This window comes from Chiloscyllium punctatum, chromosome 9, assembly GCF_047496795.1.
Source record: "Chiloscyllium punctatum isolate Juve2018m chromosome 9, sChiPun1.3, whole genome shotgun sequence".
In the NCBI taxonomy this organism is placed as follows: domain Eukaryota; kingdom Metazoa; phylum Chordata; class Chondrichthyes; order Orectolobiformes; family Hemiscylliidae; genus Chiloscyllium; species Chiloscyllium punctatum.
In genome coordinates this window covers 3655236-3680141 of record NC_092747.1, presented here as the reverse complement: position 1 = coordinate 3680141, position 24906 = coordinate 3655236, and the positions used below count along the sequence as shown (strand labels likewise).

Below are 24906 nucleotides of genomic sequence, written 5' to 3'. Positions count from 1 at the left end.
TCTTGCCAATGGACATTTGGTGGCGGATTGTAAAACATGAACCAACGTGGATTCAAATTAATAATAATATTTAAATATTGCAGATTTGCGGTGGGTTTAAAGGTTGTAAAGATGGCGACGGCCGAGGTTTGAGGGGGTTACATTTTTCTGAATTGGTAAGGACTGCTTTATTTTTGAAAACTTGATTCAATCTTACCTTATTTCATAAAATTATAATGTATTGCGGTGTAAAGGGCTATATATTAAGCTTCACTGTCTGTCTGAAGGTTCTGTGTTGAACAGTAACCCAGTACAGAACCTCGCCATTCGTAAACTTTTAATAGTCAAAATTAACTTATGTCGCTAGATTGAAGAGGTTGGACGGTTTTCCTTGAAGATCAGGTGAGAGGAGATGTCATCGACAAATTTCAAACTGATGAGGGGCCCGGACCAACTTTCCCTTGAAGCCCCTCCCGCCTCCTCCCGCACATTGATCGTCTCAGGCTGCGGCTTGATTCTGGAAGCCGCTGCTGAGCACCGACCTCGGACGTTCGTGCTGAAGGAAGAAAAATTAAAGGAAACATTAGTCTGGATGGAGGGGGAGGGAAGAAACTGTTCCCACTGGTGAAACGACCGATAACAAAAGCACAAAGATTTAACAAAATTGGTCATAAAAGCAACGGAGGCATGGGGGGGAATAAAAAAAGCGTCCACCCACAACAACGGGGTTAGCATCTGGAATCGCCTTATAATGTCGTGAAGATACGTTTCAATGGTAATTGGATGATCTGAAAAAAGAACGCTTGTAGAATTACAGCAAAAAGTTGAGTAGCGCTAGATGAAGAGATACAGCATGGTATTTTCCTGTGCTCTAACCATTCTTTGGTTTTGAAACATCCCAAGGTGTTCCAAAGAACTGCAGATGCTCGAGAAACTCAACAGGTCTGGCAGCATTTGAGCAGAGAATGTAGAGTTAACGTTTCCCAGGTCGTGATGAACAAATGATACAAAATCACACAAGGAGATTTGGGTCAGGTGACCAAACCTTTGTCTAAATGTCATGACTTTCCCAGGTTATACATTTCCTCCGGCCATGTGTGCATTGTATTGTATCTGGGTCATGAATTCCTCCTTCTCTGATGCAACAATGTTCAAGTGAAGGAGACCTGCCAAGAGCAGCAGCAGGCAAATCTAAAATGAGACGTCAAGTTAGCGAAGCTCCAACATGGCTACTTGCGTGCCAAATGACAAGTAATAGACAGGGCTAGGGTTAAGCAAACAATAGCTCTATGGTCCTGCCACATCCAGTTGTAAGTGGTAATGGACAATTAAACAAATAAGTGGAAGAAGAGACTCCAGAAATATCCCATCCTCAATAGTGGGGGAGCCTAGCACATGTCAAAAGACAAAGCTGAAATATTTTCAATCCAAAGTGCTGAATAGATGATCCATCTTGGCCTCTCAAGGTCCCCTATTTTCAAACAATTTGATTCACTTCACTTCATGATTTCAAGAAATTGCTGAAGGCAATGGATTGTACAAGGGATATGGGTCCTGAAAATAATCCAATAAAGGTTTTGAAGACTTGTGCTCCAGTATTTGAAAAGCTGCAGATTTACTGAGTCAACTTTTCAGTACAATTACAGTATTGGCATCTACCCAACAACTTGGAAAATTTCCCAGATATTTTCTGTACATCAAAATTAAGGACGAATCCAATCTGGCTAATTACCACCCCATCAGTCTGTTCCCAAGTGTCAGCAAAGTGAAGGAAGGTATCATGGATATCCTGATCAAGTCATTCTTGCATAGCCAAGGCCACTATCCAACTGATTACAACCTTAATTCAAACGTTTACAGTAGTAAACAAAGGGATTTGGGAGTTGTAGTGCAGAATTCTCTTATCGTTAATGTACAGTTAAGAAGGCAAATGCAATGTTAGCATTCATTTCAAAAAGTGTTAGAATACAAGAACAGATGATCTGCTGAGGATTTATTTGATCTGACCACATTTGGAAAGTTGTGGCTGTTTTGGGTCCCCTATCTTGGGTATGATGTGTCATGTTGTAGGGGATCCAAAGGAGGTTTACAAGAATGATTCCAGGGTTGAAGGGCTTCTCAATAAGAGAAGTGTTTGAGGACTCTGGGTCTGTACTCAATAGAGTTTAGAAGGATGGGGGTGGTGGCGGGTGTTCTGATTAAAATTTACAGAATAGTCCTGAATAGATGTGGAGAAGATGTTTCCACTGGTAGGAGAGTGTAGGACCTGAGTGCACAGCCTCTGTGAAGGAACCACTGTTTGTTTAGAACTGAGATGAGGAGGAATCTCTTCATCGAGAGGGTGGCAAATCCATGGAACTCACTACCACAGGGGGTGTGGAGGCCAAATCATTGAGTGTATTTCAGATAGATACATAGGCTCTTGATTAGTAAGGAAATTAAGGGTTATGGGGGAAGGCAGGAGAATGAGGTTGAGAAACAAATCTGCCATGATAGAGTACTGGAGAAGACTCGATGGGCTAATTGGCCTAATTCTGCACCATACTTGTATCTTGTGTGGACAGAAGAGTTTAATGTGAAAGCAGAGAGTTAGTGCCTTTGACATGAAAGCTGTGTTTGCTGAAAAATGTGTTGCTGGAAAAGCACAGCAGATCAGGCAGCATCCAAGGAGCAGGAGAATCGACGTTTTGGGCATAAGCCCTTCTTCAGGAAAGATTCCTGAAGAAGGGCTCATGCCCGAAATGTCGATACTCCTGCTCCTTGGATGCTGCCTGACCTGCTGTGCTTTTCCAGCAACACATTTTTCAGCTCTGATCTCCAGCATCTGCAGTCCTCACTTTCTCCTAGATGAAAGCTGTGTTTGACTAGGTATAATATCAAGAGGCCCTCTTACAATTAAATCTCTGCTTGTTGGAATCCTATCTGGCACAAAGCAAGATAGTTGTGTTTGGAGGTGAGTGATCTCAGTTCTAGGACATCTCTGCAAGACTTGCAGTGTCTTGACCCAACCATCTTTTAGCTATTTCAACAACAATCTTCTCTTTATCATACAATCAAAAGTGGGGATGTTCCCTGATTTTAACAGTATGCAGCACCATTCATAATTCTTCAAATACCGAAGCAATCAGTGTCCAAATTCAGCAAAATAGGGACAATATCCAGGCCTGGGCTAAGTTCCAAGCAACACTGGGATCTGAATAGCTAACTCAAAAATGATGTGTGATAGTTAAGGATGTTCTCTCTGGTGTTTGTGTAGTATAATGGGATGCTGTGGATATTAATGGGATTGTATCTTACTGTATTTTAAAATACAATGTGCATTTGTAAATAGTTTGGTTATTCTATTTTATCTTCATTTCCTTTGTATAATAAACATCTGTTTTATTGTAAAGCTCAAATCTGAAGCATTGCATGCTTATGCTTTGGAGGGTAAATTGGTAAAACACAAAAAAAAATCCACCAATCCACATAGGAGTGTGGGATTTGACTTGTCCAGTAATAACATCAGCTGGCTTCTTGATACCAGATTAATGAAGGGCCAATCACTGGCCCATCAGACTATGTTCAATCATATGCACTCGTTTTAAAAATAAAATTACCCAAAGGATGTGGGCATTGCTGGTGGGCCAGCATTTATTAGGCGAAAGTGAGGACTGCAGATGCTGGAGGTTCGAGTTGTCCTGCTGGAAAAGCACAGCAGTTCAGGCAGCATCCAAGGAGCAAGAAAATCAACATTTTGGGCAAAAGCCCTTCATCAGGCCAGCATTTGTTGCCCATCTCTAGTAGCCTTTGGTGGTGGTGGTGGTGATGAGCTGCTGCCTTGAACCGCAACAGTCTGTTACGACGCTGGGTAAACCCCTCTGTTAATTTAAACCAGCAACACAGAAAAGCTTCACCCCGTCTTGTAATCTGTTAAAATTTGAGAGGCAAAGGAGTATCCTCAAAAGTCACTATTTAAAATAAAAATTAATGGCTTTTTAAGTCTAGCAGAGAATAATTAACTGACAACTATTTACAACTCCTTTCTCTTAAACCTACCTTTTACCTCCCCCCTCTACAATAAGAGTCTGATAAAACTCCCGATTATGATTTACAAAAAAAAAATCATGTTTCAAAACCAGATAGTTTTGCAGAGTCACCTTTCTGGATTTTTCTGTCGTCTTTTCTTCTTAGGGGTTCTGATCACAGGTCTTCTTTGATAGATAAAGGTTCGTTTCAAAACCAATCAGCTTTGTCAAATCTCCTGTTTATTCTCTCCAGGTTGGCCTCTATGTTCTGCTATGCAAACTCCTTCCCCAAACAGGTACGTCTCAGAGAGTTCTTAAACTAACAACCTACATCTGTTGTCTTTTGGCAGTTCAATCCCATCCTCATCTTCCTGTAGCAGTACACCTCCAACTCCTATGTTATGAGCATTAATGGCAACTGTAAAAGGTTTTGAAAAGTTTGTAGCTAAAACTGGTGCATTGGTTAATATTGCTTTCCAATGGTTAAATGCCCCCTGGTATTATTCTGACCACTGAAAATTTGTGTTCTTCAGCAAATCAATTAATGGTGCCACTACACTGCTGAACTTTGGAACAAACCTCCGATAGAATCTGCTGGGTTCGAAGAATCAAAGCACCTTTTTCTTTGAGGCTGCTCTCGGAAATTTCTTGATGGTCTCGTCTATGCGTTCCATGGGGTTGACCTTCCATGACTAATGTTATGTCCCAACAACGTCACCTCTGCTTTCGAAAATTCAGTTTTGTTTCTCCTAGCCGTTCAAACAGCTCTACCAACTGTACCATGTGATCTTTCCAGGACTTAAAAGATCACTACATCGTCCAAATAGACTGCACAGTTTGTTAATGCAGCCACAACTCTGTTCATGAGTCTTCGGAATGTGACGGGTGTGTTTTTCATTCCAAAAGGCATCACTTTAAATTGATATATCCCACTTGTATATACAAACGCAGAAATTTCTCTCACTGGTTCTGATAAAGGTAACCACGCATTAAGTCCAACTTGGTGATACAACTGGCTTGTCCAACTTTCTCTATATAGTCTGCCAATCTAGGAATTGGATATGAGACTGGATTTTGTAACGGCATTGACCCTCCGATAATCTAAGCAGAAACATTGAGCCCTGTCCGGTTTGGAAACTAAGGCGATCGGCAAACTCTACTCGCTCGGGCTTGGTTCGATGATATCCTCGTTGAACATGGCCGCCACCTCCTTCTGGATTTATCTGGCTTTGAAAGTATTAAGTCAATAGGGGTGTTGTTTTATTGGAGCTGTATGCCCTACGTCTGCTTAATGTACAATAGCATATAGGAAGACCCACAATGCCATTAGGGAGGGAGATGCAGAATTTTTACATAGGGATAAAGGAATGGCATTATATTACCAAGTCAGGAGGGTGGGTAACTTGGAGAGAATCATGCAGGTAGTGGTCTCCCCATGTATCTTTTGCCTTACCCTTTTAAGTGGTACACATTACTGCTGTGAACGTTGTTGGAGGGAGTGATATTTGTGGGTGTGTTGCAAATTAAATGGACTGCTTTCTCCTGGATGGTGTCAAGCTTCTCGTGCTGTTGGAGCTGCACTCATTCAGACAGTAGGGAATATTCCTTCATGTTCCTGACTTGTACCTTTTATCGATGGTCAATAGGATATGGGGAGTCAGGAGATGGAGTTATTCATGGCAGAATTTTGAGCCTTTGACCTGCTATTGTAGCCACTATATTTGATTGAATCGTCTACTTCAGTTTCTGGTCAAAGTTAACTTGCAAGATATCGATAGTGGAGCAATTCAATGAAGGTAATTCCATTGATTGTCAAGACATGATGCTTGGATTCTGTCTTGTTGGAACTTACTATTGCCTTACACATGTGGCATAAATGTTAAAAGCAAATTACTGCAGATGCTGGTATCTGAAACCAAAGGAGAAAATGCTGGAAACTCTCAGCAGGTACTTGTGTGGTATGAATGTTCCACTCAAGTTCAGCTCTATGTTCCATGTTTGGACGAAAGCTGTAATAGAGATCAGCTTTGACAAAGGGTCAGTTAGCCTCGAAACGTCTGCTCTTTTCTCTCCTTACAGATGCTGCCCGACCTGCTGAGATTTTCCAGCATTTTCTCTTTTGGCATAAATGTTACTTGCTACTTGTCAATCCAAATCTGGATATTGTCCAGGTGTTGCTGTATTTTGTTATGTCCTCCGTATCTGCAGAGTCAAAAGGTGTTAAACATTGTGTAAGCTTTGGTGAACATCCCATTTCTAACCTTCATGGAGGGCAGGTTATTACTGACACAACTCAACCAACTCAAGATGGATAGACTATGTTGTCAATATTGCTATCAAGTGGCACCTACTCAACAAGAACCTCTTCGTTAACCCAGTTTGGTTTCCAACCTTCTGACCCCAATTACAGCTTTCATCTAAACATGGAATATAGAGCTGAACTTGAGTGGAACATTCATACCACACCAGTACCAAGCAATTACAAAGAATCCAAGCATTGCTTCCTGACATTCATTTGACTATATAGAATAGAAACAGAACTAGGCAATTCGGCATCTCGAGCTTGTTCTGCCACTCATTTAACATCATGACTGATCTGAATTCTGGTAAGATGGCAGCAGACTACTATGCTCTAGCTGGAGCTCCTCCATTTCACTCGTTCTTTTTCTTTCTGTTTCTTGTTTTTTCCTCTCCCTCTCTTCTCTCGGCCGGGGTCAGCAGAGGTGACAGCAGCCAAAATGGGGTCACCAGCGGCCCAGTGTAGAGCATGGCGGCAGCTAATCGTCAGACCACATGGCAGCCCCCAGCTGTGGAGAGCCTTTGTAGAGAGATTGTGATGTTTGTCTCTTAACTTAGCTTCTTGATTTTTTTTCTGACCTTTGGTTATACTATGTATAGTTGTTATATAACTTTTTTGTTCACCATTTCTCTATTCTGTAATGAAGGATTGTATCTCTTAAAGTAAAGATATGAGACCACCTAGGGAATCCCTTGTGGACTCAGACCTGTATGCCTGTCTCATGGTTCGTCCCGGACATGGTACTCTTTGGTCTGAAATAAACAGTAAAAGTTTTTTAAATTCAATTTTAATCATTCCCTTCATTTACTAATAGCATCACGTAACAACATAACTCTGATACCTAGAAGCCAGGCTAACTGGATTCTAATAATCCAAGAGAGTAGAACATCAGCTCTTCAGGAGCCCTTAGGCAGGCTACTCCGTCGTACTATTAAAAACAGACTATTTTTATACACGGGTTTACAAAGGTGTTACTGTCACAAACACAAGTTAATGAAAGCACTGCATGTTCTGAACTACACAGATAATAGCAAAGGACAATAATTCGGGAGAGAAGTTAATTTGATACAGAGTTTTGTTCTGAGGACAGAATTAAACATTCTTTATTAATTTCAGAAAGGAACAGCTGTGAATGTTATCACTGTGTCATGTTTATACAGATTCACGGATATTAAGGCAAATGTTCTTAATTATCTAGCCTTCCCTGCCATATCATTTTTCTAGTATGCAGCAAATGTGTTCTATAATTCAAAATTACATTTTAGTCTAAATGTTTAAGGACAACATTTAAGGCTATAAACTTTCTCATATCTAGGTACCTAAGCTGATGCAAAAAGTGGCAACTTATACATTTTTCACTGTACTTATTTGAGTACATGTGACAATAAAGCTAATTCAATTAGATTACTCCACACTCCTACTTAGACTTGATAACCCATCACCGTGCTGCTGAGCACAAATATAACTATCTCTGCCTTTAAAATATTCAAGACACTCTTTCCACTGGTTTTCAAAGACTCAACCCTCTAAAGAAATTCTCCTCATCTCAGTCTTAATTGGGTGACGCCTCATTTTTAAACAGTGACCCCTAATTTTACATTCTTCTACAGAGGAAATACCGAGCTAATAGAAGACAGAGTTGGGATAAAGGGACATTATCTGGACGGCAACCTGTAACTTGTGGAGTGCCAAAGGGAACAGCATTAATGCCACATTTATTTACGATATATATCAATGACTTGAATGAAGAAAGTGAATGTACTATAGCCAAGTTTGCAGATGTCCCAAAATAGATGGGAAGGCAAGTGACCAGGATGACACACCATCTACAGAAGTCTATAGACAAGTTAAGTGAGCAGGCAAAAACTTGACAGAAGGAATATGAGAAATGTGAGGTTATTCGCTTTTGCAGAAAGAACAGAGGAGTTCAGTATTAGTTAAAGTCATAAGCGTTGTACAACCAGAAACTGACCCTTTGATTTAACTCATCCATGCTGAATAGCTATCCTAAATTAATCTAGTCCCATTTGCTACCATATCCCTCTACACCCTTCCTATTCCTATACTCATTCAGACTCCTTTTAAATGGTGTGATTGTACCATCCTCCACCGTATCTTCTGGCAGCTCATTCCATAAACACACCATCTGCTCCCCCTTAGGTCCTTTTATAAATAGAAGACTATAAAGCACTATAAAGAGTGCTTATCCATAAAACACAAAATGCTAGTATCCAAGTTCAATGGATATTGTGAAAAGTAAATGGAATGTTGGCATTTATTTCAAAGGGAATGGAGAATAAATGTAGGGAGGTTTTGATAAAACTATACAAGGCACGAGTCAGACTAGAGCTGGAATACTGTGAACAGTTTTGGTCCCCTTATTTAAGGAAAGATGTACTGGCATTGTATGTAGTGTAGAGACAGGTCACTAGACTGTGACCAAGTTTGGAAGGAATGATCTTCTGAGGAGAGGAGAGTAGTTTTGGCTTTTACTCTCATTGCTCTAAATTCCAAAGAGGTGATCTTATTGAGACATCTACCCTGTCAAGTCAATTATATATGAAAAAATTGTTTCTCCTCGTAGGAGAGTTTAGGACCAGAGGCATAATCTCAGAACAAGGTATCATACATCTAACTCAGATGAGGCAGAATTTCTTCTGAGGGTCCTGAATCTGTGGAAGTCTTTACTGCAGAGGGCTGGCTAGGTTGGATCACTAAGTGGAGTGAGGGTTATCACGTTCGCCTGAAATTCCTTCTGTGTCCTAACTGGGTGACTTCCTTACATTGTGATTCTGCCATTTGGTCCTTGACTCTTCCACAAAGGGAAGTAGCCTCTCAGTATCTACTTTGTCAGCCCCCGCAAAAAGTTTGTATGTCCTCCACTTGCCAGATCCTTGCCCAGTCAACCAATCTGTTTCTCTTTATAGCTTCATCCTGTCCTTTTCACAACTTTTATTTTCTGAGCCATTTTTGTGTATTTCGCAAATTTAGTTACCATGCCTTCAGTAAACCTGAATGCCATGCTGATCCACTTTGAATGACATAAGACAGAGACCTTTTAAGAGTCAGAGTCATAGAGATGTAGAACATGGAAACAGACCCTTTGGTCTAACCTGGCCATGCCGACCAGATATTCCAACCCAATCTAATCCGACCTGCCACACCCCGCCCACATCCCTCCAAACCCTTCCTATTCATATACCCATCCAAATGCCTTTTAAATGTTGCAATTGTACCAGCCTCCACCACATCCTCTGGTAGCTCATTCTATACACGTACCACCCTCTGCGTGAAAAATATGCCCCTTACGTCTCTTTTATATCTTTCCCCTCTCACCATAAACCTATGGCCTCTAGTTCTGGACTCCCCGACCCCAGGGAAAAGACTTTGTCTATTTATCCTATTAATGCTCCTCATAATTTTGTAAACCTCTATGAGGTCACCCCTCAGCCTCCCACACTCCAGGGAAAACAGCCCCAGCCTGTCCATCCTCTCCCTATAGCTCAAATCCTCCAACCCTGGCAACATCCTTGTAAATCTTTTCTGAACCCTTTCAAGTTTCACAACATCTTTCCGATAGGAAGGAGACCAGAATTGCATGCAATATTCCAACAGTGGCCTAACCAATGTCCTGCACAGCTGCAACATGACCTCCCAACTCCTGTACTCAACACTCTGACCAATAAAAGAAAGCATACCAAACACCTTCTTCACTATCCTATCTACCTGCGACTCCTCTTTCAAGGAGCTATGAACCTGCACTCCAAGGTCTCTTTGTTCAGCAACACTCCCGAGGACCTTACCATTAAGTGTATAAGACCTGCTAAGATTTGCTTTCCCAAAATGCAGCCCCTCGCATTTATCTGAATTCAACTCCATCTGCCACCTCTCTGCCCATTGGCCCATCTGGTCAAGATCCTGTTGTAATCTGAGGTAACCTCCTTTGCTGTCCACTACACCTCCAATTTTGGTGTCATCTGCAAAATTACTAAGTTTACCTCTTATGGACATGGAAGATATAGAATGCAGGGAGATAGATGGTGACGTCTTGAAAAATGTCCATATTACAGAGGAGGAAGTGCTGGATGTCTTGAAATGCATTAAGGTGGATAAATCCCCAGGACCTGATCAGGTGTATGCTAGAACTCTGTGGGAAGCAAGGGAAGTGATTGCTGGACCTCTTGCTGAGATATTTGCATCATCGATAGGTGAGGTGCCGGAAAACAGGAGGTTGGCTAACGTGGTGCCACTGTTTAAGAAGGGTGGTAAGGACCAAGCCATCACTATAGACCAGTGAACCTGACGTGGGTGGTGGGCACGTTGTTGGAGGGAATCCTGAGGAACAGGATGTGCATTATTTGGAAAGGCAATGACTGATTAGGGATATGGCTTTGTGTGTGGGAAATCATGACTCTCAAACTTGATTGACTGACTGTTTTGAAGAAGTAACAAAGAGGATTGATGAGGGCAGAGCGGTAGATGTGATCTATATGCACTTCAGTAAGGACTGAGATGAAGAATAAGTTTTTCTTGCAGAGAGTGATGAGCCTGTGGAATTCATGACCACAGAAAGTGGTTGAGGCCAAAACATATTTTCAAGAAGGAGGTAAATACAGCTTTTGTCGTTTAAAGGGGTCAAAGGATGTGGAGGGAGTGTGGAACTAGGGTATTTAGCTCTATGATCAGCTGTGATCATATTAGTGAGTTTTGAGAAGATTTGTAGCTCAGGTTGAGGTTCTGGATGTAGGTTTGCACGCTGAGTTGGAAGGTTCATTTTCAGATGTTTCGTCATCATACTAGGTAACATCTTCAGTGAGCTTCCGGACAAAGCATTGGTCATGATTCCTGCTTTCTGTTTGTATGTTTAAACATGTAAATAGAAAGCAGGAATCATCAGCAATACTTCGTCCAGAGGCTCACTGAAGATATTACCTAGTATGGTGATGAAATGTCTGAATGTGAACCTTTCAGCTCAGCGAGCAAACCTACATCCAGTGATCATATTGAATGGCTGAGTCGGCTCAGATGAGAATGGCGTACTCTTGCCCTTATGTTAGGTGGCTTGTTGCTTTCTCTGAAGATCATTCGTGCACTGAGGTTTTTGCGATGAGCTAGCAGCTTTAATGATCACTTTGAGTGTCAGATCACAAATCAAAGCTATTGAATTCAGTTTTGTAATCACTATGGTGAGGTTTGATTGCATGACTTCAGATTTGCTGCTTGTAAAACTGAGCCACTGACCCTGTATAATCACAATTCTATAAATAAGTGGGTTTGAAACTAGTCAAGCAAATAGTGATTTGGTCTTTTCGTCATTTTTCCCAGACCTGCAGGATGACCGAAGAAGAGCTACTTTGCTTTGTAAACTGTCTGGGTGTGCTAGTCTTTTTGCTTGCTGTTCTTTACCATTGGGTCGAGACTGTGCACACTGGATCTCCAGCCTTCTCCCAAAGTTTTTATGATGCAAGACCAAAGAGAAGCTTTCACAACCAGCACCGGAGACAAGTGTATACACGAAGCATCTCAGTGAATGATTTGGACCTACCAAGAGACAGCCTATGATGAAACCTCCCAAGTTTCACTAAAATCCTGATGGATCCAGAACATGTCAGTAAAAGAAACAAGAACAAATCAGCTAGCATGGGGTCAGTTTGTAGATTAAGAAACAACAAGATTCTGCCATCTCACTAGCAAACACAGTTGTGAAGTGTCACACGCATATCCTTGAGCCCCAGTCCAGTTGATCAGCATTTAATCCAAAGGGCTGCTCTTAAAGAAGAAACATTCACAACTCTCTGTTCCAGTAGTTGTTCTTCCTACTTTGCTGAAATCACCAAAAAATATTTTAACTAATCATGCAACACATTTGTTGTTTGTGGGGCCTTGCTTTGTGCAAAATGATTGTTCCAGTGAATCATTAAAAGCAAGCAAACTTCAATATTTTATGGGGCACTCTGAAATGTTTCTGGATGTGACAAGCTGCTATATCATGCAAACTTTCTTCTCATCAAATCAAATGAGAGACAACTCAGTAGCTTTGTCATCTGAAATTCATTGTTATTAACAGAAACTAAATGGAGCACCTAATGCAGAGTTGTACTATAAAAGAAACGCAGACTGTGGGAACAGATGATAATATTGAGCAGTTTGATATATCTGAAACAACCAGAGCTTTTGATCATTTGGCGTTTGCTGGTTCTGTTGGTACAACTGATCAAGCAATTGTCACAATCCACAAGTGGATGAAAATAAAACTGCTCACTTCACCCGAACTTAGAAGCTTGAAACTGCTCTGTTTCCGTCTTTATCTGAAACTGGAATCACACAACACTAGGTTTTAGTCCAATGGGTTTATTTAAAATTCCAAAATCCTGGATGTTTTTCATGGAGTATGGAGCATCAAAATGTGGAGCATTTTGGCGTGTGAACAGGTGACCCAACTCTACACCCACTCCAAACCACGTCACTCAGATATGACGTGGTGGCTTGGCCCAGCACTGGCAGGCGTCAATTGTGTCTCCGCACTCATACTATTCACACGTGCGTCTGCTGTTAGGTAACTTTTTTTAACTTCACTGTGAAAATGTAACTTATTCCAAAATCCGAAAAAGTTTGAGTTCCGAGAAACAACTGGCCCCAAGGATTTCGGATAAAGGATTTTGTACCTGTATTTGCTTTCAGAGCACTCTTTCATCAGGTAGCTGTGGAGCAGGATCCTGAGACACAGATGTGTCTGCCAGTACAATTCCTCAAATGCAAATTCCCCCCATAAGCGCTTATGTGTGTGCGTGCATGTGAGAGTGTGTGAGGGAGTATAAGCCTATGAGGGTGTGTGCTTGGGTATATATGTGTGTCTGAGAGTGCCTGTGTGAGTGTCTGAGTATGTGAGAGAAAGAGAGAGAGAGAGAGAGAGAGAGTTTAGTGTAGTGGGGTCACCTGTAGTGTGACATGAACCCAAAGTCCCAGTTGAGGCCATCCTCTTGGGTACCAAACTTGGCTATCAGCCTCTGCTTGGCCACTTTGCATTGTTGCATATCCCGAAGTCTACCTTGGGGGATGGTCACTCGAAGATCCGAGTCCGAATGCTGAAGTGTTTGCAGAATTCTATTTGTAGATACATTCTATTCTGCTCAAAAAGCATGCAATCTGCAGGCAGTCAATGCAGGCCATCAATCTATGTGATGTTTTATAAATTCATACTTTGGAAATAGAACCAGTCTGACTCAAGACTTATTATATAGACAGCCTCTAACCTCACAGCTTTAATGCACTGTCTGAGTTGAGATGTCATTTTTAAAAAAAATAAAACCTTAAGTTATCTTGAGAAAGTGACTTAAAAGAAATTCTGGGATTTACGTATTAATGAACTGAAACCTACAACCCATTCTAAAAGATTAAAGACTTGACGGCAATCTAGGTTTGTTCAATATATTGTTTCAGTTGCATGACACTAATCTTTTGCTATAAATTCTGTGTCTTATCATCCTGCTCCACCGCTACCTGATGAGGAAGCAGGGCTCCGAAAGCTAGTACTTCCAAATAAACCTGTTGGACTATAACGTGGTGTTTGTTGACTTTTAGCTTTGGGAGATAGTGAGGTCTGCAGATGCTGGAGATCAGAGTTGAGTGTTGCTGGAAAAGCACAGCAGGTCAGGTGACATCTGAGGAGCCGGAAAATTGACGTTTCAGGCCAGAGCCCTTCATCAGAAGGGCTCCAGCTCGAAACATCGATTTTCCTGCTCCTCTGATGCTGTCTGATTTTTAGCTTTGACCAATTAAATTTGACACAGAATCTGGAAAATAGGAAGGGACTGACAATTTAAAGTTTGCCCAAACTGTGTTTTTTTTTGCTTTTAACAGTTTAAAAGTTATTGTGCAGGCTAATATTTATTTCTAACCATTGTGCAATACAGAATATCAGATTGTTATCACATTCTGTTGCAAATGGACTGCTGCAATTCCTCCATCCCAACAGTAACTTGTTCTTCATTGGATATACTTTATATGGTGGTTGTGTGAAAGGTGTTCTATAAACACTTATCTCTTATTCTGTGCACCCCGCAGCCTATGTTTAGTCACCATGCCCTTATTGAAGCCTGTGATTGAAGTGGTGAATCTGGGCAGGATTTCGTATGCAGATGGGCTGCAGGCACAGCGGACCTTCATTCAACGTCACCTCAATGCCCTGTCCCAGCAGCCCACGGCTGAACCCCCCGTCAACGCCGTGCTGCTGTGTGAGCACGATCCTGTCTATACCATTGGGATTAGGACGGCACGGTACCCAATCAAGGAGGAGGAGAGACTGAAGCAGTTGGGGGCAGAGTTCCATCGGTCTGACCGAGGTGGCCTGATCACCTTTCATGGCCCTGGGCAGCTGGTGTGTTATCCCATCCTCAACCTGGCTCACTTCAGGAAGAGCGTTCGGTGGTACGTGGGCGAGTTGGAGACTACGGTTATCCGCCTATGCCACAGGTTTGGGATCAAGGCAGAGACCTCGCCTGACACTGGAGTATGGGTTCAAAATGACAAAATCTGTGCTATAGGTAAGTGATACCACTGCCTCTGGAAGAAATGTAATGGAGGCAGTTTCAATTCAGGTATATAAGAGGGCATTATATGATAGAAATAGTGTGCAGGGATGTGGGGAAAAGTCAGAAATTGGCGCTAGAAATAGAACTGGTGCAGGCATGATGGGCTGAATGGCCTCCTCCTGCACCGTAATAATTCTGTGGTTCTGGAGTTAAACTTTATCATTGATTCTGCACTACCATTCAATGGGCAGAATGGCTGACTTTAGCTCCTACATCTTGTCGTCTTAGGAGGAAGCCATTCAGCCTCTCAGGTCTGTGCCCTGGGCTGTTGCTGTGTTTGGAGGAAAGGTGAAAATGATGTTTCACGGGGTTGGCTGCTGAGTCAATTGTTAATTTATTTATAAATTCAGAGAATCCAGATATAGGAAAAAGCTCCACGTTTTTCCTGTATCAAGAGACTGAAATACTTTGAGAACACAAGTGGGAGAGTGAGATGGGCACAGCCAATTTATTGTGGGTTCATGATAAGTGTGATGAATAATGTATGATTTAAATATTAATTTAAAATACTATATCATTTGTTTGAAGTTTAGACTCTTAAAATTTTGAACTTGTGTAAGGAAGTTTCTGCATATCTGTCGAATTTAATGAGTAACCTGACAATTCTGTTGACATGAAGACTTTCTTTCAAAGCAACATGAAGGAGTTAGCTTTCAGAACTAATGGGATTTTGTATTGAGTTTACTGTCAAGCAAGGTAAACAATTGTGAATCAAGGTTTCTGTTTGTAAAGTCTGGAATTGTTCATTTTTTTTATATATAATAACTTGAGGGAAATATCTATAACTTAATTTTTTTTTAATTTTCAGCTTTGGGGCAGTTCTGTAGTAGCCCTTGGGTGTAGAAGGATGTATAAAGCAGTGCTGCAGAGAAAGGGCGAGGATAGAACAGCAGATTACTGGGTACAGAGTTTAGGAATTATCAGAGCAGAAGTGTTTAGATCCAATCCTGAAGAGCTTACTTAAAATTGAGAACATTTTAAACTCCAGTATGAAAAATTGAGGAAATGCTTTACAATTTTCAAGACTTGGGAGTGCGAGTAATGGAATTTGTAAAGAAGATTTTCTTATTTTATGAGAACAGCCAGGGAATTCCTAGAGGCATGGCACTCATCCACACATTCTATCAACAAACACATCAACCTGGACCCAATATACTGGCCACTGCAGCGGACAGCTGGAACTGACAACCGGAAGCAGCAGATACAAACCACTATAAATGCCAGAGGAAAGATCACAGAAGCGCTTCACAGGAGGCTCCCAAGCACTGAGGATGTCACCTAGACAGGGGACGAAACGTCTGCAACACAAATTCCCAGCTCGGCAAACAGAAACACAACAACTTAAATAATTTGGTTAATTCTACTTTGTCTTAACTTCTTTTGCTTAGTAAACTTAGTTTTGTTGCTAAAACCAAATCTGCAACATTGCATGCTTATGTTTCAATGAGAGACCATTATGTTAAAACCGAAACAAAATATCCAGCCAGCTTTCAGTCTGGAATCTGAATTGTCCACTGCTGTCATCACCTGGGATTATTACAGATGTAATAAAATTTGAGAAGGAAAAATGAACTGGGAGTAAAGAAGCAAAAAACAAAATTTACAGACAGTGGGTGGAAAAAATTGGGAGACTGTGGAAGATCTAGGCATTCAAAAATATCAATCTGTGCAATATTTGCAACGAGAAAAAGAATTTCAAAAACGAAAAATCAAAGGAGCTTTGGGATTTCTAGATGTAGATTGAGTGTTTGTTTGACGAGGACCGTGTAGATGGAGCTTTGCTGTGTCCCCATCAAAGACTTCCAGGACGAGTACAGCATGGGATTCGATACAGTATTGAGGAGCTTCGTTCTGTATCTAACTCTGTGCTGTACCTCTCCTGAGAGTCACTCTGGACAGTGACGAGGGAGCATTAATTTCAGTTTAAGAGTAGCGGTGTCTTCTTTACTGTATAACTTTGTGCTGTACTCTTCCTGGGAATGTTTGTTGAACAGTGTTGAGGGAGCTTTAACTTGTACTTTACTTTCAGTTTAAAAGAGTACAAGGAGATTTACTCTGTAATATCTTGAAAAAAAACAGTGTCGGGTGGGGGTAGATTTACTTTCTGAAGAAAAGAGTGGAGAGACCTTCATTTTGTAACTCACCCCGTGCTGTCCCTGTCGAGAGTGATTGATGGGAACGGTGCAGAAGGAGATTTACTTTCAGCTTAAAAGAGTAGAGGGTGGTTTTATACTGTTGCTATCTCCGTGCTGTGTCCGTCCTAGAGTTGATTGATGGGGACATTGTATACAGAGCTTTATTCTGTATCTAACCCTGTGCTGTCCCTGTCATGGGAGTGTTTGATGGGAACGAAGTAGACAGGGCTTTACCCTTCATCTTATCATTGTTGTATGTATCCTGGGAGTTTGCATTCACACTCTCTCCTCTTTTCCTATTCAGTGCTGAATAAACTGGACAGTGCCAGTTCTTTGTTTCAGCCAAGTTAGATGGCACTTGCTTCAATGGTTCTAAAGATGCTAAATGGACTTACTGCCCAGTTACGTCAATGGGAGACATCAGACCAAGTTGCGCTCTTGATTGACAACTCAGGACTCGCTGGTTAATAATTGAATTGTATTTCAAACCATTGTCAAATATTTTTATGATTTAGTGCCTTGGACAAGAGGCCAGATATAACTGATCATAACATTTGGAGCCTGTATCCCAGTAAAAGTTGAAAGTGTTGAGAATCAGTAGGAGCGATAGCTGAAGAAAAGGGTGGGTAGGCTAGGAAAGGTTTGAGTTGTTATTTCCCTTGGAAATTCAAAGATTGAATTGTGACCTTTATCTTTCTGTTTTGTTTGCTTTTTATCAGGGATTCACTGCGGCAGGTACATCACCTCTCATGGGCTAGCACTGAACTGCAACAATGACCTTAGCTGGTTCTCCCACATCACCCCCTGCGGCATTGAGGGAAAAGGTGTCACCTCCTTGAGTCAAGCACTGAAGAGGGAGGTGACTGTGCCAGACGCTGTGGACCTTCTCCTGGAGACATTTGCCAAGCAGTTTGACTGCATGCTGAGGCATTAGCGACTTGACTATTTCCTGTCAGGTGTCCACACAGAGAGAGAAACTCAACCAATGTGGTAGGCTTGGTGGGCAGAGACTGGTGAGATTGATTGGGTCGTGTAAGTAAGAAGTGGGACTTCATCATGATACTTTTTGTGTTATCTCCAGGGAATGTGATTATTGGAGAAAAGCAGCCAAAAGGGGAATATTGCTGCCTGGTTGAAGTACTGAACTGTATAGAGGAAGAGATGTCCAGGTCCAAGCAGGAGATATGTTAAAACTGGTGAGTGGTAGGGAAACATAGACTGGAGGCTCTGCAGATTTGTAAAATTCATTCACATGATGCGGATGTCACTGGCTAGGCCTACACATTTTTTCCTGTCCATAATTGCACCGAAGGATTTGGTGGTGAGCTAATTTGTTGAGATGCTGCAGTCCATGTTGTGTCGTACATCCACGATGCTATTGGGGAAGGAGTTTCAGGATTTTGATTTGGTGATGGTGAAGAACAGTAATATATTTCAAAGTAGAAAAGTGTGTATGATTGGAGGTAAAATTGCAGGTAGTGATGTTCCCATATACTTGTTTCCCTTCTCCTTGGTGGTAGAGGTCATAGGTTTGGCAGATGTTGTTGGAGAAGCCTTAAGAGTTGTTGCAGTGCATTCTGTAGATACTATATGCTGCTGCCACTGAGCGTCAGTGATGGGTGGAGTGAAGGTTTGAGGACATGGTGCTAATGCATGGGCTATTTTGTCTTGGATGGTGTCAAGCTTCTTGAGTATTGTTGGACCTGTACTCATCCAGGCGAATGGGGAGTATTCCATCACGCTCCTGACTTACTTGCCATTGAATTCCCAGCATTGCCTAGCTGTATGCAACAGGACTATGATGCACGGCTGTACATTGTAGTTGAATGGCAAAATGAGTTTCACTGATGAAGAAGGTCAACTTACATAAGTTGGAATTGTATTTTGTATCATCCTCAGGATGGGAGGTCAGGGATTACATCCACCCAGAAAAATATTAAAGCTTGTATACGAATAAATCGAGACTTTTTTTTCTTGTTTTTATGTTCTTGGGCAAATATCTCACAATGCTCCATTTTAAATATTGAAAATTGCTATGGGCTAACTTTGATTGTATTTAGTGAAAAAGAAATATCACTTTAATTTTGTTTTTTTTTCTGTAGGGATAAATTATGACATTGGCCTTTTAGTTGGGAGTATCGTCTAATATGTTGACTTTTATGAATTTTTTTCTGAAAATCTGGAAACAATTTAATACCTGAATGGTTACTGTTTTTGAAGGTTTCCTTTTGACACTTGCTTCTCTCTCTCTCTCTCTCTCTCTCTCTCTCTCTCTCTCTCTCTCTGTCTCTTAAGTTCAAAATGTATTTTACTCTTCACTCATAGCTCATGTTCCTCTGCCACAAATCCCAGCCACTGCTGATTTGAATTAGCCCTTCCTGGACCTCTCCATCTCCATTAATGACGACTGACTTGACACTGACATTTTTTACAAACCCACCGACTCCCACAGCTACCTGAATTACACCTCTTCCCACCCTACCTCTTGCAAAAATGCCATCCCGTATTCCCAATTCCTCCGCCTCCGCCGGATCTGCTCCCAGGAGGACCAGTTCCATCACAGAACACACCAGATGGCCTCCTTCTTTAGAGACCACAATTTCCCTTCCCACATGGTTAAAGATGCCCTCCAACGCATCTCTTCCACATCCCGCACCTCCGCCCTCAGACCCCACCCCTCCAACCGTAACAAGTACTGAACGCCCCTGGTGCTCACCTTCCACCCTACAAACCTTCGCATAAACCAAATCATCCGCCGACATTTCCGCCACCTCCAAACAGACCCCACCACCAGGGATATATTTCCCTCCCCACCCCTTTCCGTCTTCCGCAAAGACCGTTCCCTCCGCGACTACCTGGTCAGGTCCACACCCTCCAATCCTGGCACTTTCCCCTGCCACCGCAGGAACACTAAAACCTGCGCCCACACCTCCTCCCTCACCTCTATCCAAGGCCCTAAAGGACCCTTCCACATCCATCAAAGTTTTACTTGCACATCCACTAATATCATTTATTGTATCCGTTGCTCCCGATGCGGTCTCCTCGACATTGGGGAGACTGGATGCCTCCTAGCAGAGCGCTTTAGGGAACATCTCTGGGACACCCGCACCAATCAACCAAACCGCCCCGTGGCCCAACATTTCAACTCCCCCGCCCACTCTGCCGAGGACATGGAGGTCCTGGGCCTCCTTCACTGCCGCTCCCTCACCACCAGATGCCTGGAGGAAAAACGCCTCATCTTCCGCCTCGGAACACTTCAACCCCAGGGCATCAGTGTGGACTTCAACAGCTTCCTCATTTCCCCTTCCCCCACCTCACCCTAGTTCTAAACTTACAGCTTAGTAACTGTCCCCATAACTTGTCCGGACTTGTCCGACCTGCCTATCTCCTTTTCCACCTATCCACTCCACCCTCCTCCCTGACCTATCACCTTCATCCCCTCCCCTACTCACCCATTGTGCTCTATGCTACTTTCTCCCCACTCCCACCCTCCTCTAGCTTATCTCTCCACGCTTCAGGCTCACTGCATTTATTCCTGATGAAGGGCTTTTGCCCGAAACGTCGATTTCGAAGCTACTTGGATGCTGCCTGAACTGCTGTGCTCTTCCGGCACCACTAATCCAGAATCTGGTTTCCAGCATTTGCAGTCATTGTTTTTACCCTGTTTGAATTAGGCCAAGGCTCTTATGTGTTCTGTATGTCAGTTTCATTTACTCTTCCCTCTTTTTCCCTGGTTCACTTTTATTCCCTCTGTCTTTTCTCTCTAATTTTTGTGTCTCTTGTTTAAACAGCTGTTAACACAATGCTTATCAGAACGTCAAGTTACTTGCTTTCAAAACATGCAGCATTCCTTCTAAACACTTGGCTTAAAATAGTTTTTTCTCCGTTAAAAAACGCAAAAGTAAACAGACACAGGTCTTTACAATATCTTGTGTGACAAAAATGACGTATTCTATTTCTTACACCCTTGGAAAGTTTCTTGGGATTTGTATTACTTAAAGGTTAACGTTATTAATGTTTTGTGAACATGGAGATTTAGAAGCATGTTGCATGTTTAAAATTAGTTCACTGTGAATGGGCATTGCTGGTTAGGCCATTATTTATTGTCAATCTCTAATTGCGCTTGAAAAGATGGTGGTAAATTGGCTTATGAACTGCTGCTGTCCCAGGATGAGGGAGAGTGTTCTGGACTTTGAACCAGTGACACTGAAGGAACACTGATTATATTTCCACGTCAGGATGGTGAGTAGCTTGATGTCTAGGGGAACTTGAGGAAACTTGCAGCTGGTGATGGTTCCATGTATCTGCTGTCCTTGTCCTTTTTGGTGACAGGTTGTGAGTTTGAAAGCTGTTGTCAAAGGTACTTTGGTGAGTTATTGCAGTGCATGTTGTTGACGTGCCACTATGCTTAGCTAGTGCAGGGAGTAACTTTTGAAGATGGTCCACGAGTGTCATTCAGTTGATCATTTTAGATAATTATTGAAATCAGTAGATTGGTGAGGAACATTTACTGTAGTACCATGTAAGTCCAGAGGATGGCAACATATAACCGCACTGAATTGTGCAGCTTTTTAAACACGATAATACAACACAGGAAGAAGCTATTTTGCCTGTGCCATATTCCCCATAAACCAATAAAACCAATCCCTGTAAGTATTTATCCAATGCTCTTTTGTTACTTCAGTCACATGGATTGAAGAAATTGGGACTATTTTCCCTGGAGAATAGAGTTGATAAAGGTGAATAGGGAGAAGCTGTTCACATTGGGGGAAGGATAGAGAGAGAGACAAAGAGGATTGATAGATTTTTTTAAATGGATATGGGAATCAATGATTTTGGGGGGGAGAAACAGGAAAATGGAGTTGATTATAGATCAGCTCTAATCTCATTGAACAATGGAGTAGACTTGATGACTGAATGGTCTACTTCTGCTTCTCTGACTTTTGTGGATTGGCAAAAGAAGCAATGGAGTCCTGAGGAAGTGCTTCACACAGCAAGTGGTTAGGATCAAGAACCTGCTGTCTGAGGTGTTGGGAGGCAGATTCAGTTGAGGCATTCAAGAGGGAGGTGAATCATTAGAGAGTCATAGAGATGTACAGCAGGGAAATAGACCCTTCGGTCCAACCCGTCCATGCTGACCAGATATCCCAACCCAATCTAGTCCCACCAGCCAGCACCTGGCTCATATCAGAAAAGGAAGAGTGTATAGGGTTGCAGGGAGAAGGCAGGTGATGGCACTAGTTGAATTGCTCATTTAAAGAGCTAGAATAGACATGATAGGCTGAGCGATTTCCTATGCTGTAACCAGTTAGTGAATCTGAAGTTTTGACTGAAAGTGCTTCCAGGCATCTCACTCCAGATCACAACAGCCACTTTGTCAAAAGATATTTTCTCTTGCCTCTTTTGACTGTTTTGCTGTAAAAATAATTGCAATTTCTCCATTCATTCCACATGACTAAAGCCCCTCATGCCTAGGAACATTTCTGATAAAGTGCAGATGCTAGAGAGCTGAAAGGTAGACAGGAAACTCTGGAAGCATTAAGCAGGTCAGGTGAAATCTGTGCATTAAAACAACAGAACTAAGGTGAGAAGTATTTAAAAAAAAACAAAGATTGGATAAGCTCACTTGCCATCTTCCACCTTAAATGACCATTCTACCATTTGATGTTTGGCAAAAAGAGAAATTATTGGCTTCACTGTCAAAGGATGAGGCTGAGACCCAAGTGAAGATGAGGCTGCGAAGAGAGCAGGGAGAAGTGGGTGTAGAGCAAATTAAAGATAAACTTTATTAATCCAGCTATCTAATAAATCAGATCAGACAATTAGTTAAGCTAAAAATATGAACTAAGCTAATTAAATACATAAACTTTTAATTAAAGCATTTCAATGGGTGCTCTGCAATTTGCAGCAAATGGAACCTAGATGGGAAAGGAAACTGTGGACAAAGCTAAACAGTCTGCAAAAGCAGAATAAACGAGTGGGCAAGGATGTGATAGACTATAGTGAGGAGAATTGTGATATTATAATAAGAGAGCCAGATCTCATGGTCAAGTCACCAGCTTGAAATGTTCACTTTTTTTCTTCATGGAACTGATAGACTTAAAACCGTAAGAAGTAGGGACAGGAGTAGGCCATTCAGCCCTTCTAATTCCATCATTCAATATGATCATGGCTGATCCAACATTCCTCATGTCCACTTTCCTGTCCTTCCCCTATATAATCCTTGATTTCCCCTACCAATCAAGGATCTATCTCAGCCTTAAATATAGATATAAACTCTGCCCCCAGAGCTCTCTATGGCAAGGAGTTCCAAAGACACTCAATCCTCTGAGAGGAGAAATCCCCCTTATCTCTGACTTAAATTAGAGTTCCTTTATTCTGGGACTGTGTTCTCTGGTCCTAGACTCTCCCATGAGGGGAACCATCCTCTCAGCATTTACCCTGTCAAGCCTCTTAAGAATCCTGTATGTTTCAATGAGATCCCCTCTCATTCGTCTAGACTCCAGTGAGTATAGAGTCCTGACCTGTTTAGCCATTGCTCATAAAACAATCCCTCCCATACCGGGATAATCGTAGTGAACCTTCTCCGCATTGCCTCCAATAAAATAATATCTTTAATAAGGGGACCAAAGCTACTACTCAACACTCAATGTGGTCTCACCAGCATCTTGTACAGTTGCAGCAAGTCTTCCCTGTTCTTATACTCAGACACCCTTGATGTAAGAAAGCAAAAGAACTACGGGTGCTGAAAATCAGAAACAAAAACCGAAATTACTGGAAAATCTCAATGGGTTCTGAAGAAAGGTTACTAGACCTGAAACATTAACTCATTTCTCTCCACAGATGCTGCCAGACTTGCTGAGATTTTCCAGCAGTTCTGTTTTTGTTGCCCTTGAAATAAGGGCCAACATTCCATGAGTCTTGCTGATCACCTGCTGCACCCATGTGCTAGTTTTGTGTTCCGTACACAAGTATTACCCATGTCCATTTATGTTGAAACTTTCTGCAGCTTTTATCCATTTAACTAATATTGTTCTGATGTTTTCCCTCCCAAAATGAACAACTTCAATATCTCTCTAAATTGTATGTATCACTCTCTCAATTTGCCTTTCCACCTATTTTTGTGTCATTGGTAGATTTGGTTACAGTACATTCACTTACTTCCTCCACTTAGAGTCATAGAGATGTACAGCATAGAAACAGACCCTTCAGTCCAACCAGTCCATGCCAACCAGATATCCCAACCCAATCTAGTCCCACCGGCCAGCACCCGGCCCATATCCCTCCGAACCCTTCCTATTCATATACCCATCCAAATGCCTCTTAAATATTGCAATTGTACCAACCTCCACCACTTCCTCTGGCAGCTCATTCCATACACGTACCACCCTCTGCGTGAAAAAGTTGCCCCTTAGGTCTCTTTTATATCTTTCCCCTCTCATCCTAAACCTATGACCTCTAGTTCTGGACTCCCCCACCCCAGGGAAAAGACTTTGCCTATTTATCCTATCCATGCCCCTCATAATTTTGTAAACCACTATAAGGTCACCCCTCAGCCTCCGATGCTCCAGGGAAAACAGCCCCAGCCTGTTCAGCCTCTCCTGTAGCTCAGATCCTCCAACCCTGGCAACATCCTTGTAAATCTTTTCTGAACCCTTTCAAGTTTCACAACATCTTTTCGATAGTAAGGAGACCAGAATTGCACGCAATATTCCAACAGTGGCCTAACCAATGTCCTGTACAGTCGCAACATGACCTTCCAACTCCTGTACTCAATACTCTGACCAATAAAGGAAAGCATACCAAATGCCTCCTTCACTATCCTATTTACCTGCGATTCCACTTTCAAGAAGCTATGAACCTATACTCCAAGGTCTCTTTGTTCAGCAACACCC

General features: G+C 42.0%; 2 protein-coding genes across 4 annotated transcripts in view; both read left to right on the top strand.

The window, feature by feature from the left end:
- The first annotated feature begins 62 nt into the window (after positions 1-62).
- Positions 63-18969, top strand: lipt2 (lipoyl(octanoyl) transferase 2). Its single transcript, XM_072576720.1, is given in 6 exon segments — positions 63-155; positions 4520-4871; positions 11611-11855; positions 11857-11930; positions 14350-14828; positions 17731-18969. Coding segments are annotated over 4 exon segments (780 nt in total). The 5' UTR covers positions 63-155; positions 4520-4871; positions 11611-11843; the 3' UTR covers positions 17946-18969.
- Positions 122-24906, top strand: part of pgm2l1 (phosphoglucomutase 2-like 1) — a 162548-nt gene continuing 137763 nt past the window's right edge. The window contains exon 1 of one of the 3 annotated variants that reach the window (XM_072576719.1): positions 122-155. Coding sequence is in view for 1 of the 3 variants with exons in the window: in XM_072576718.1 (XP_072432819.1) it covers positions 18196-18207 (12 nt within the window). In the remaining 2 variants the exon portion in view is untranslated. Of the gene's footprint in view, positions 156-18095; positions 18208-24906 lie in introns of those variants that run through there. The other 2 variants (XM_072576718.1, XM_072576716.1) reach the window with 2 other exon arrangements.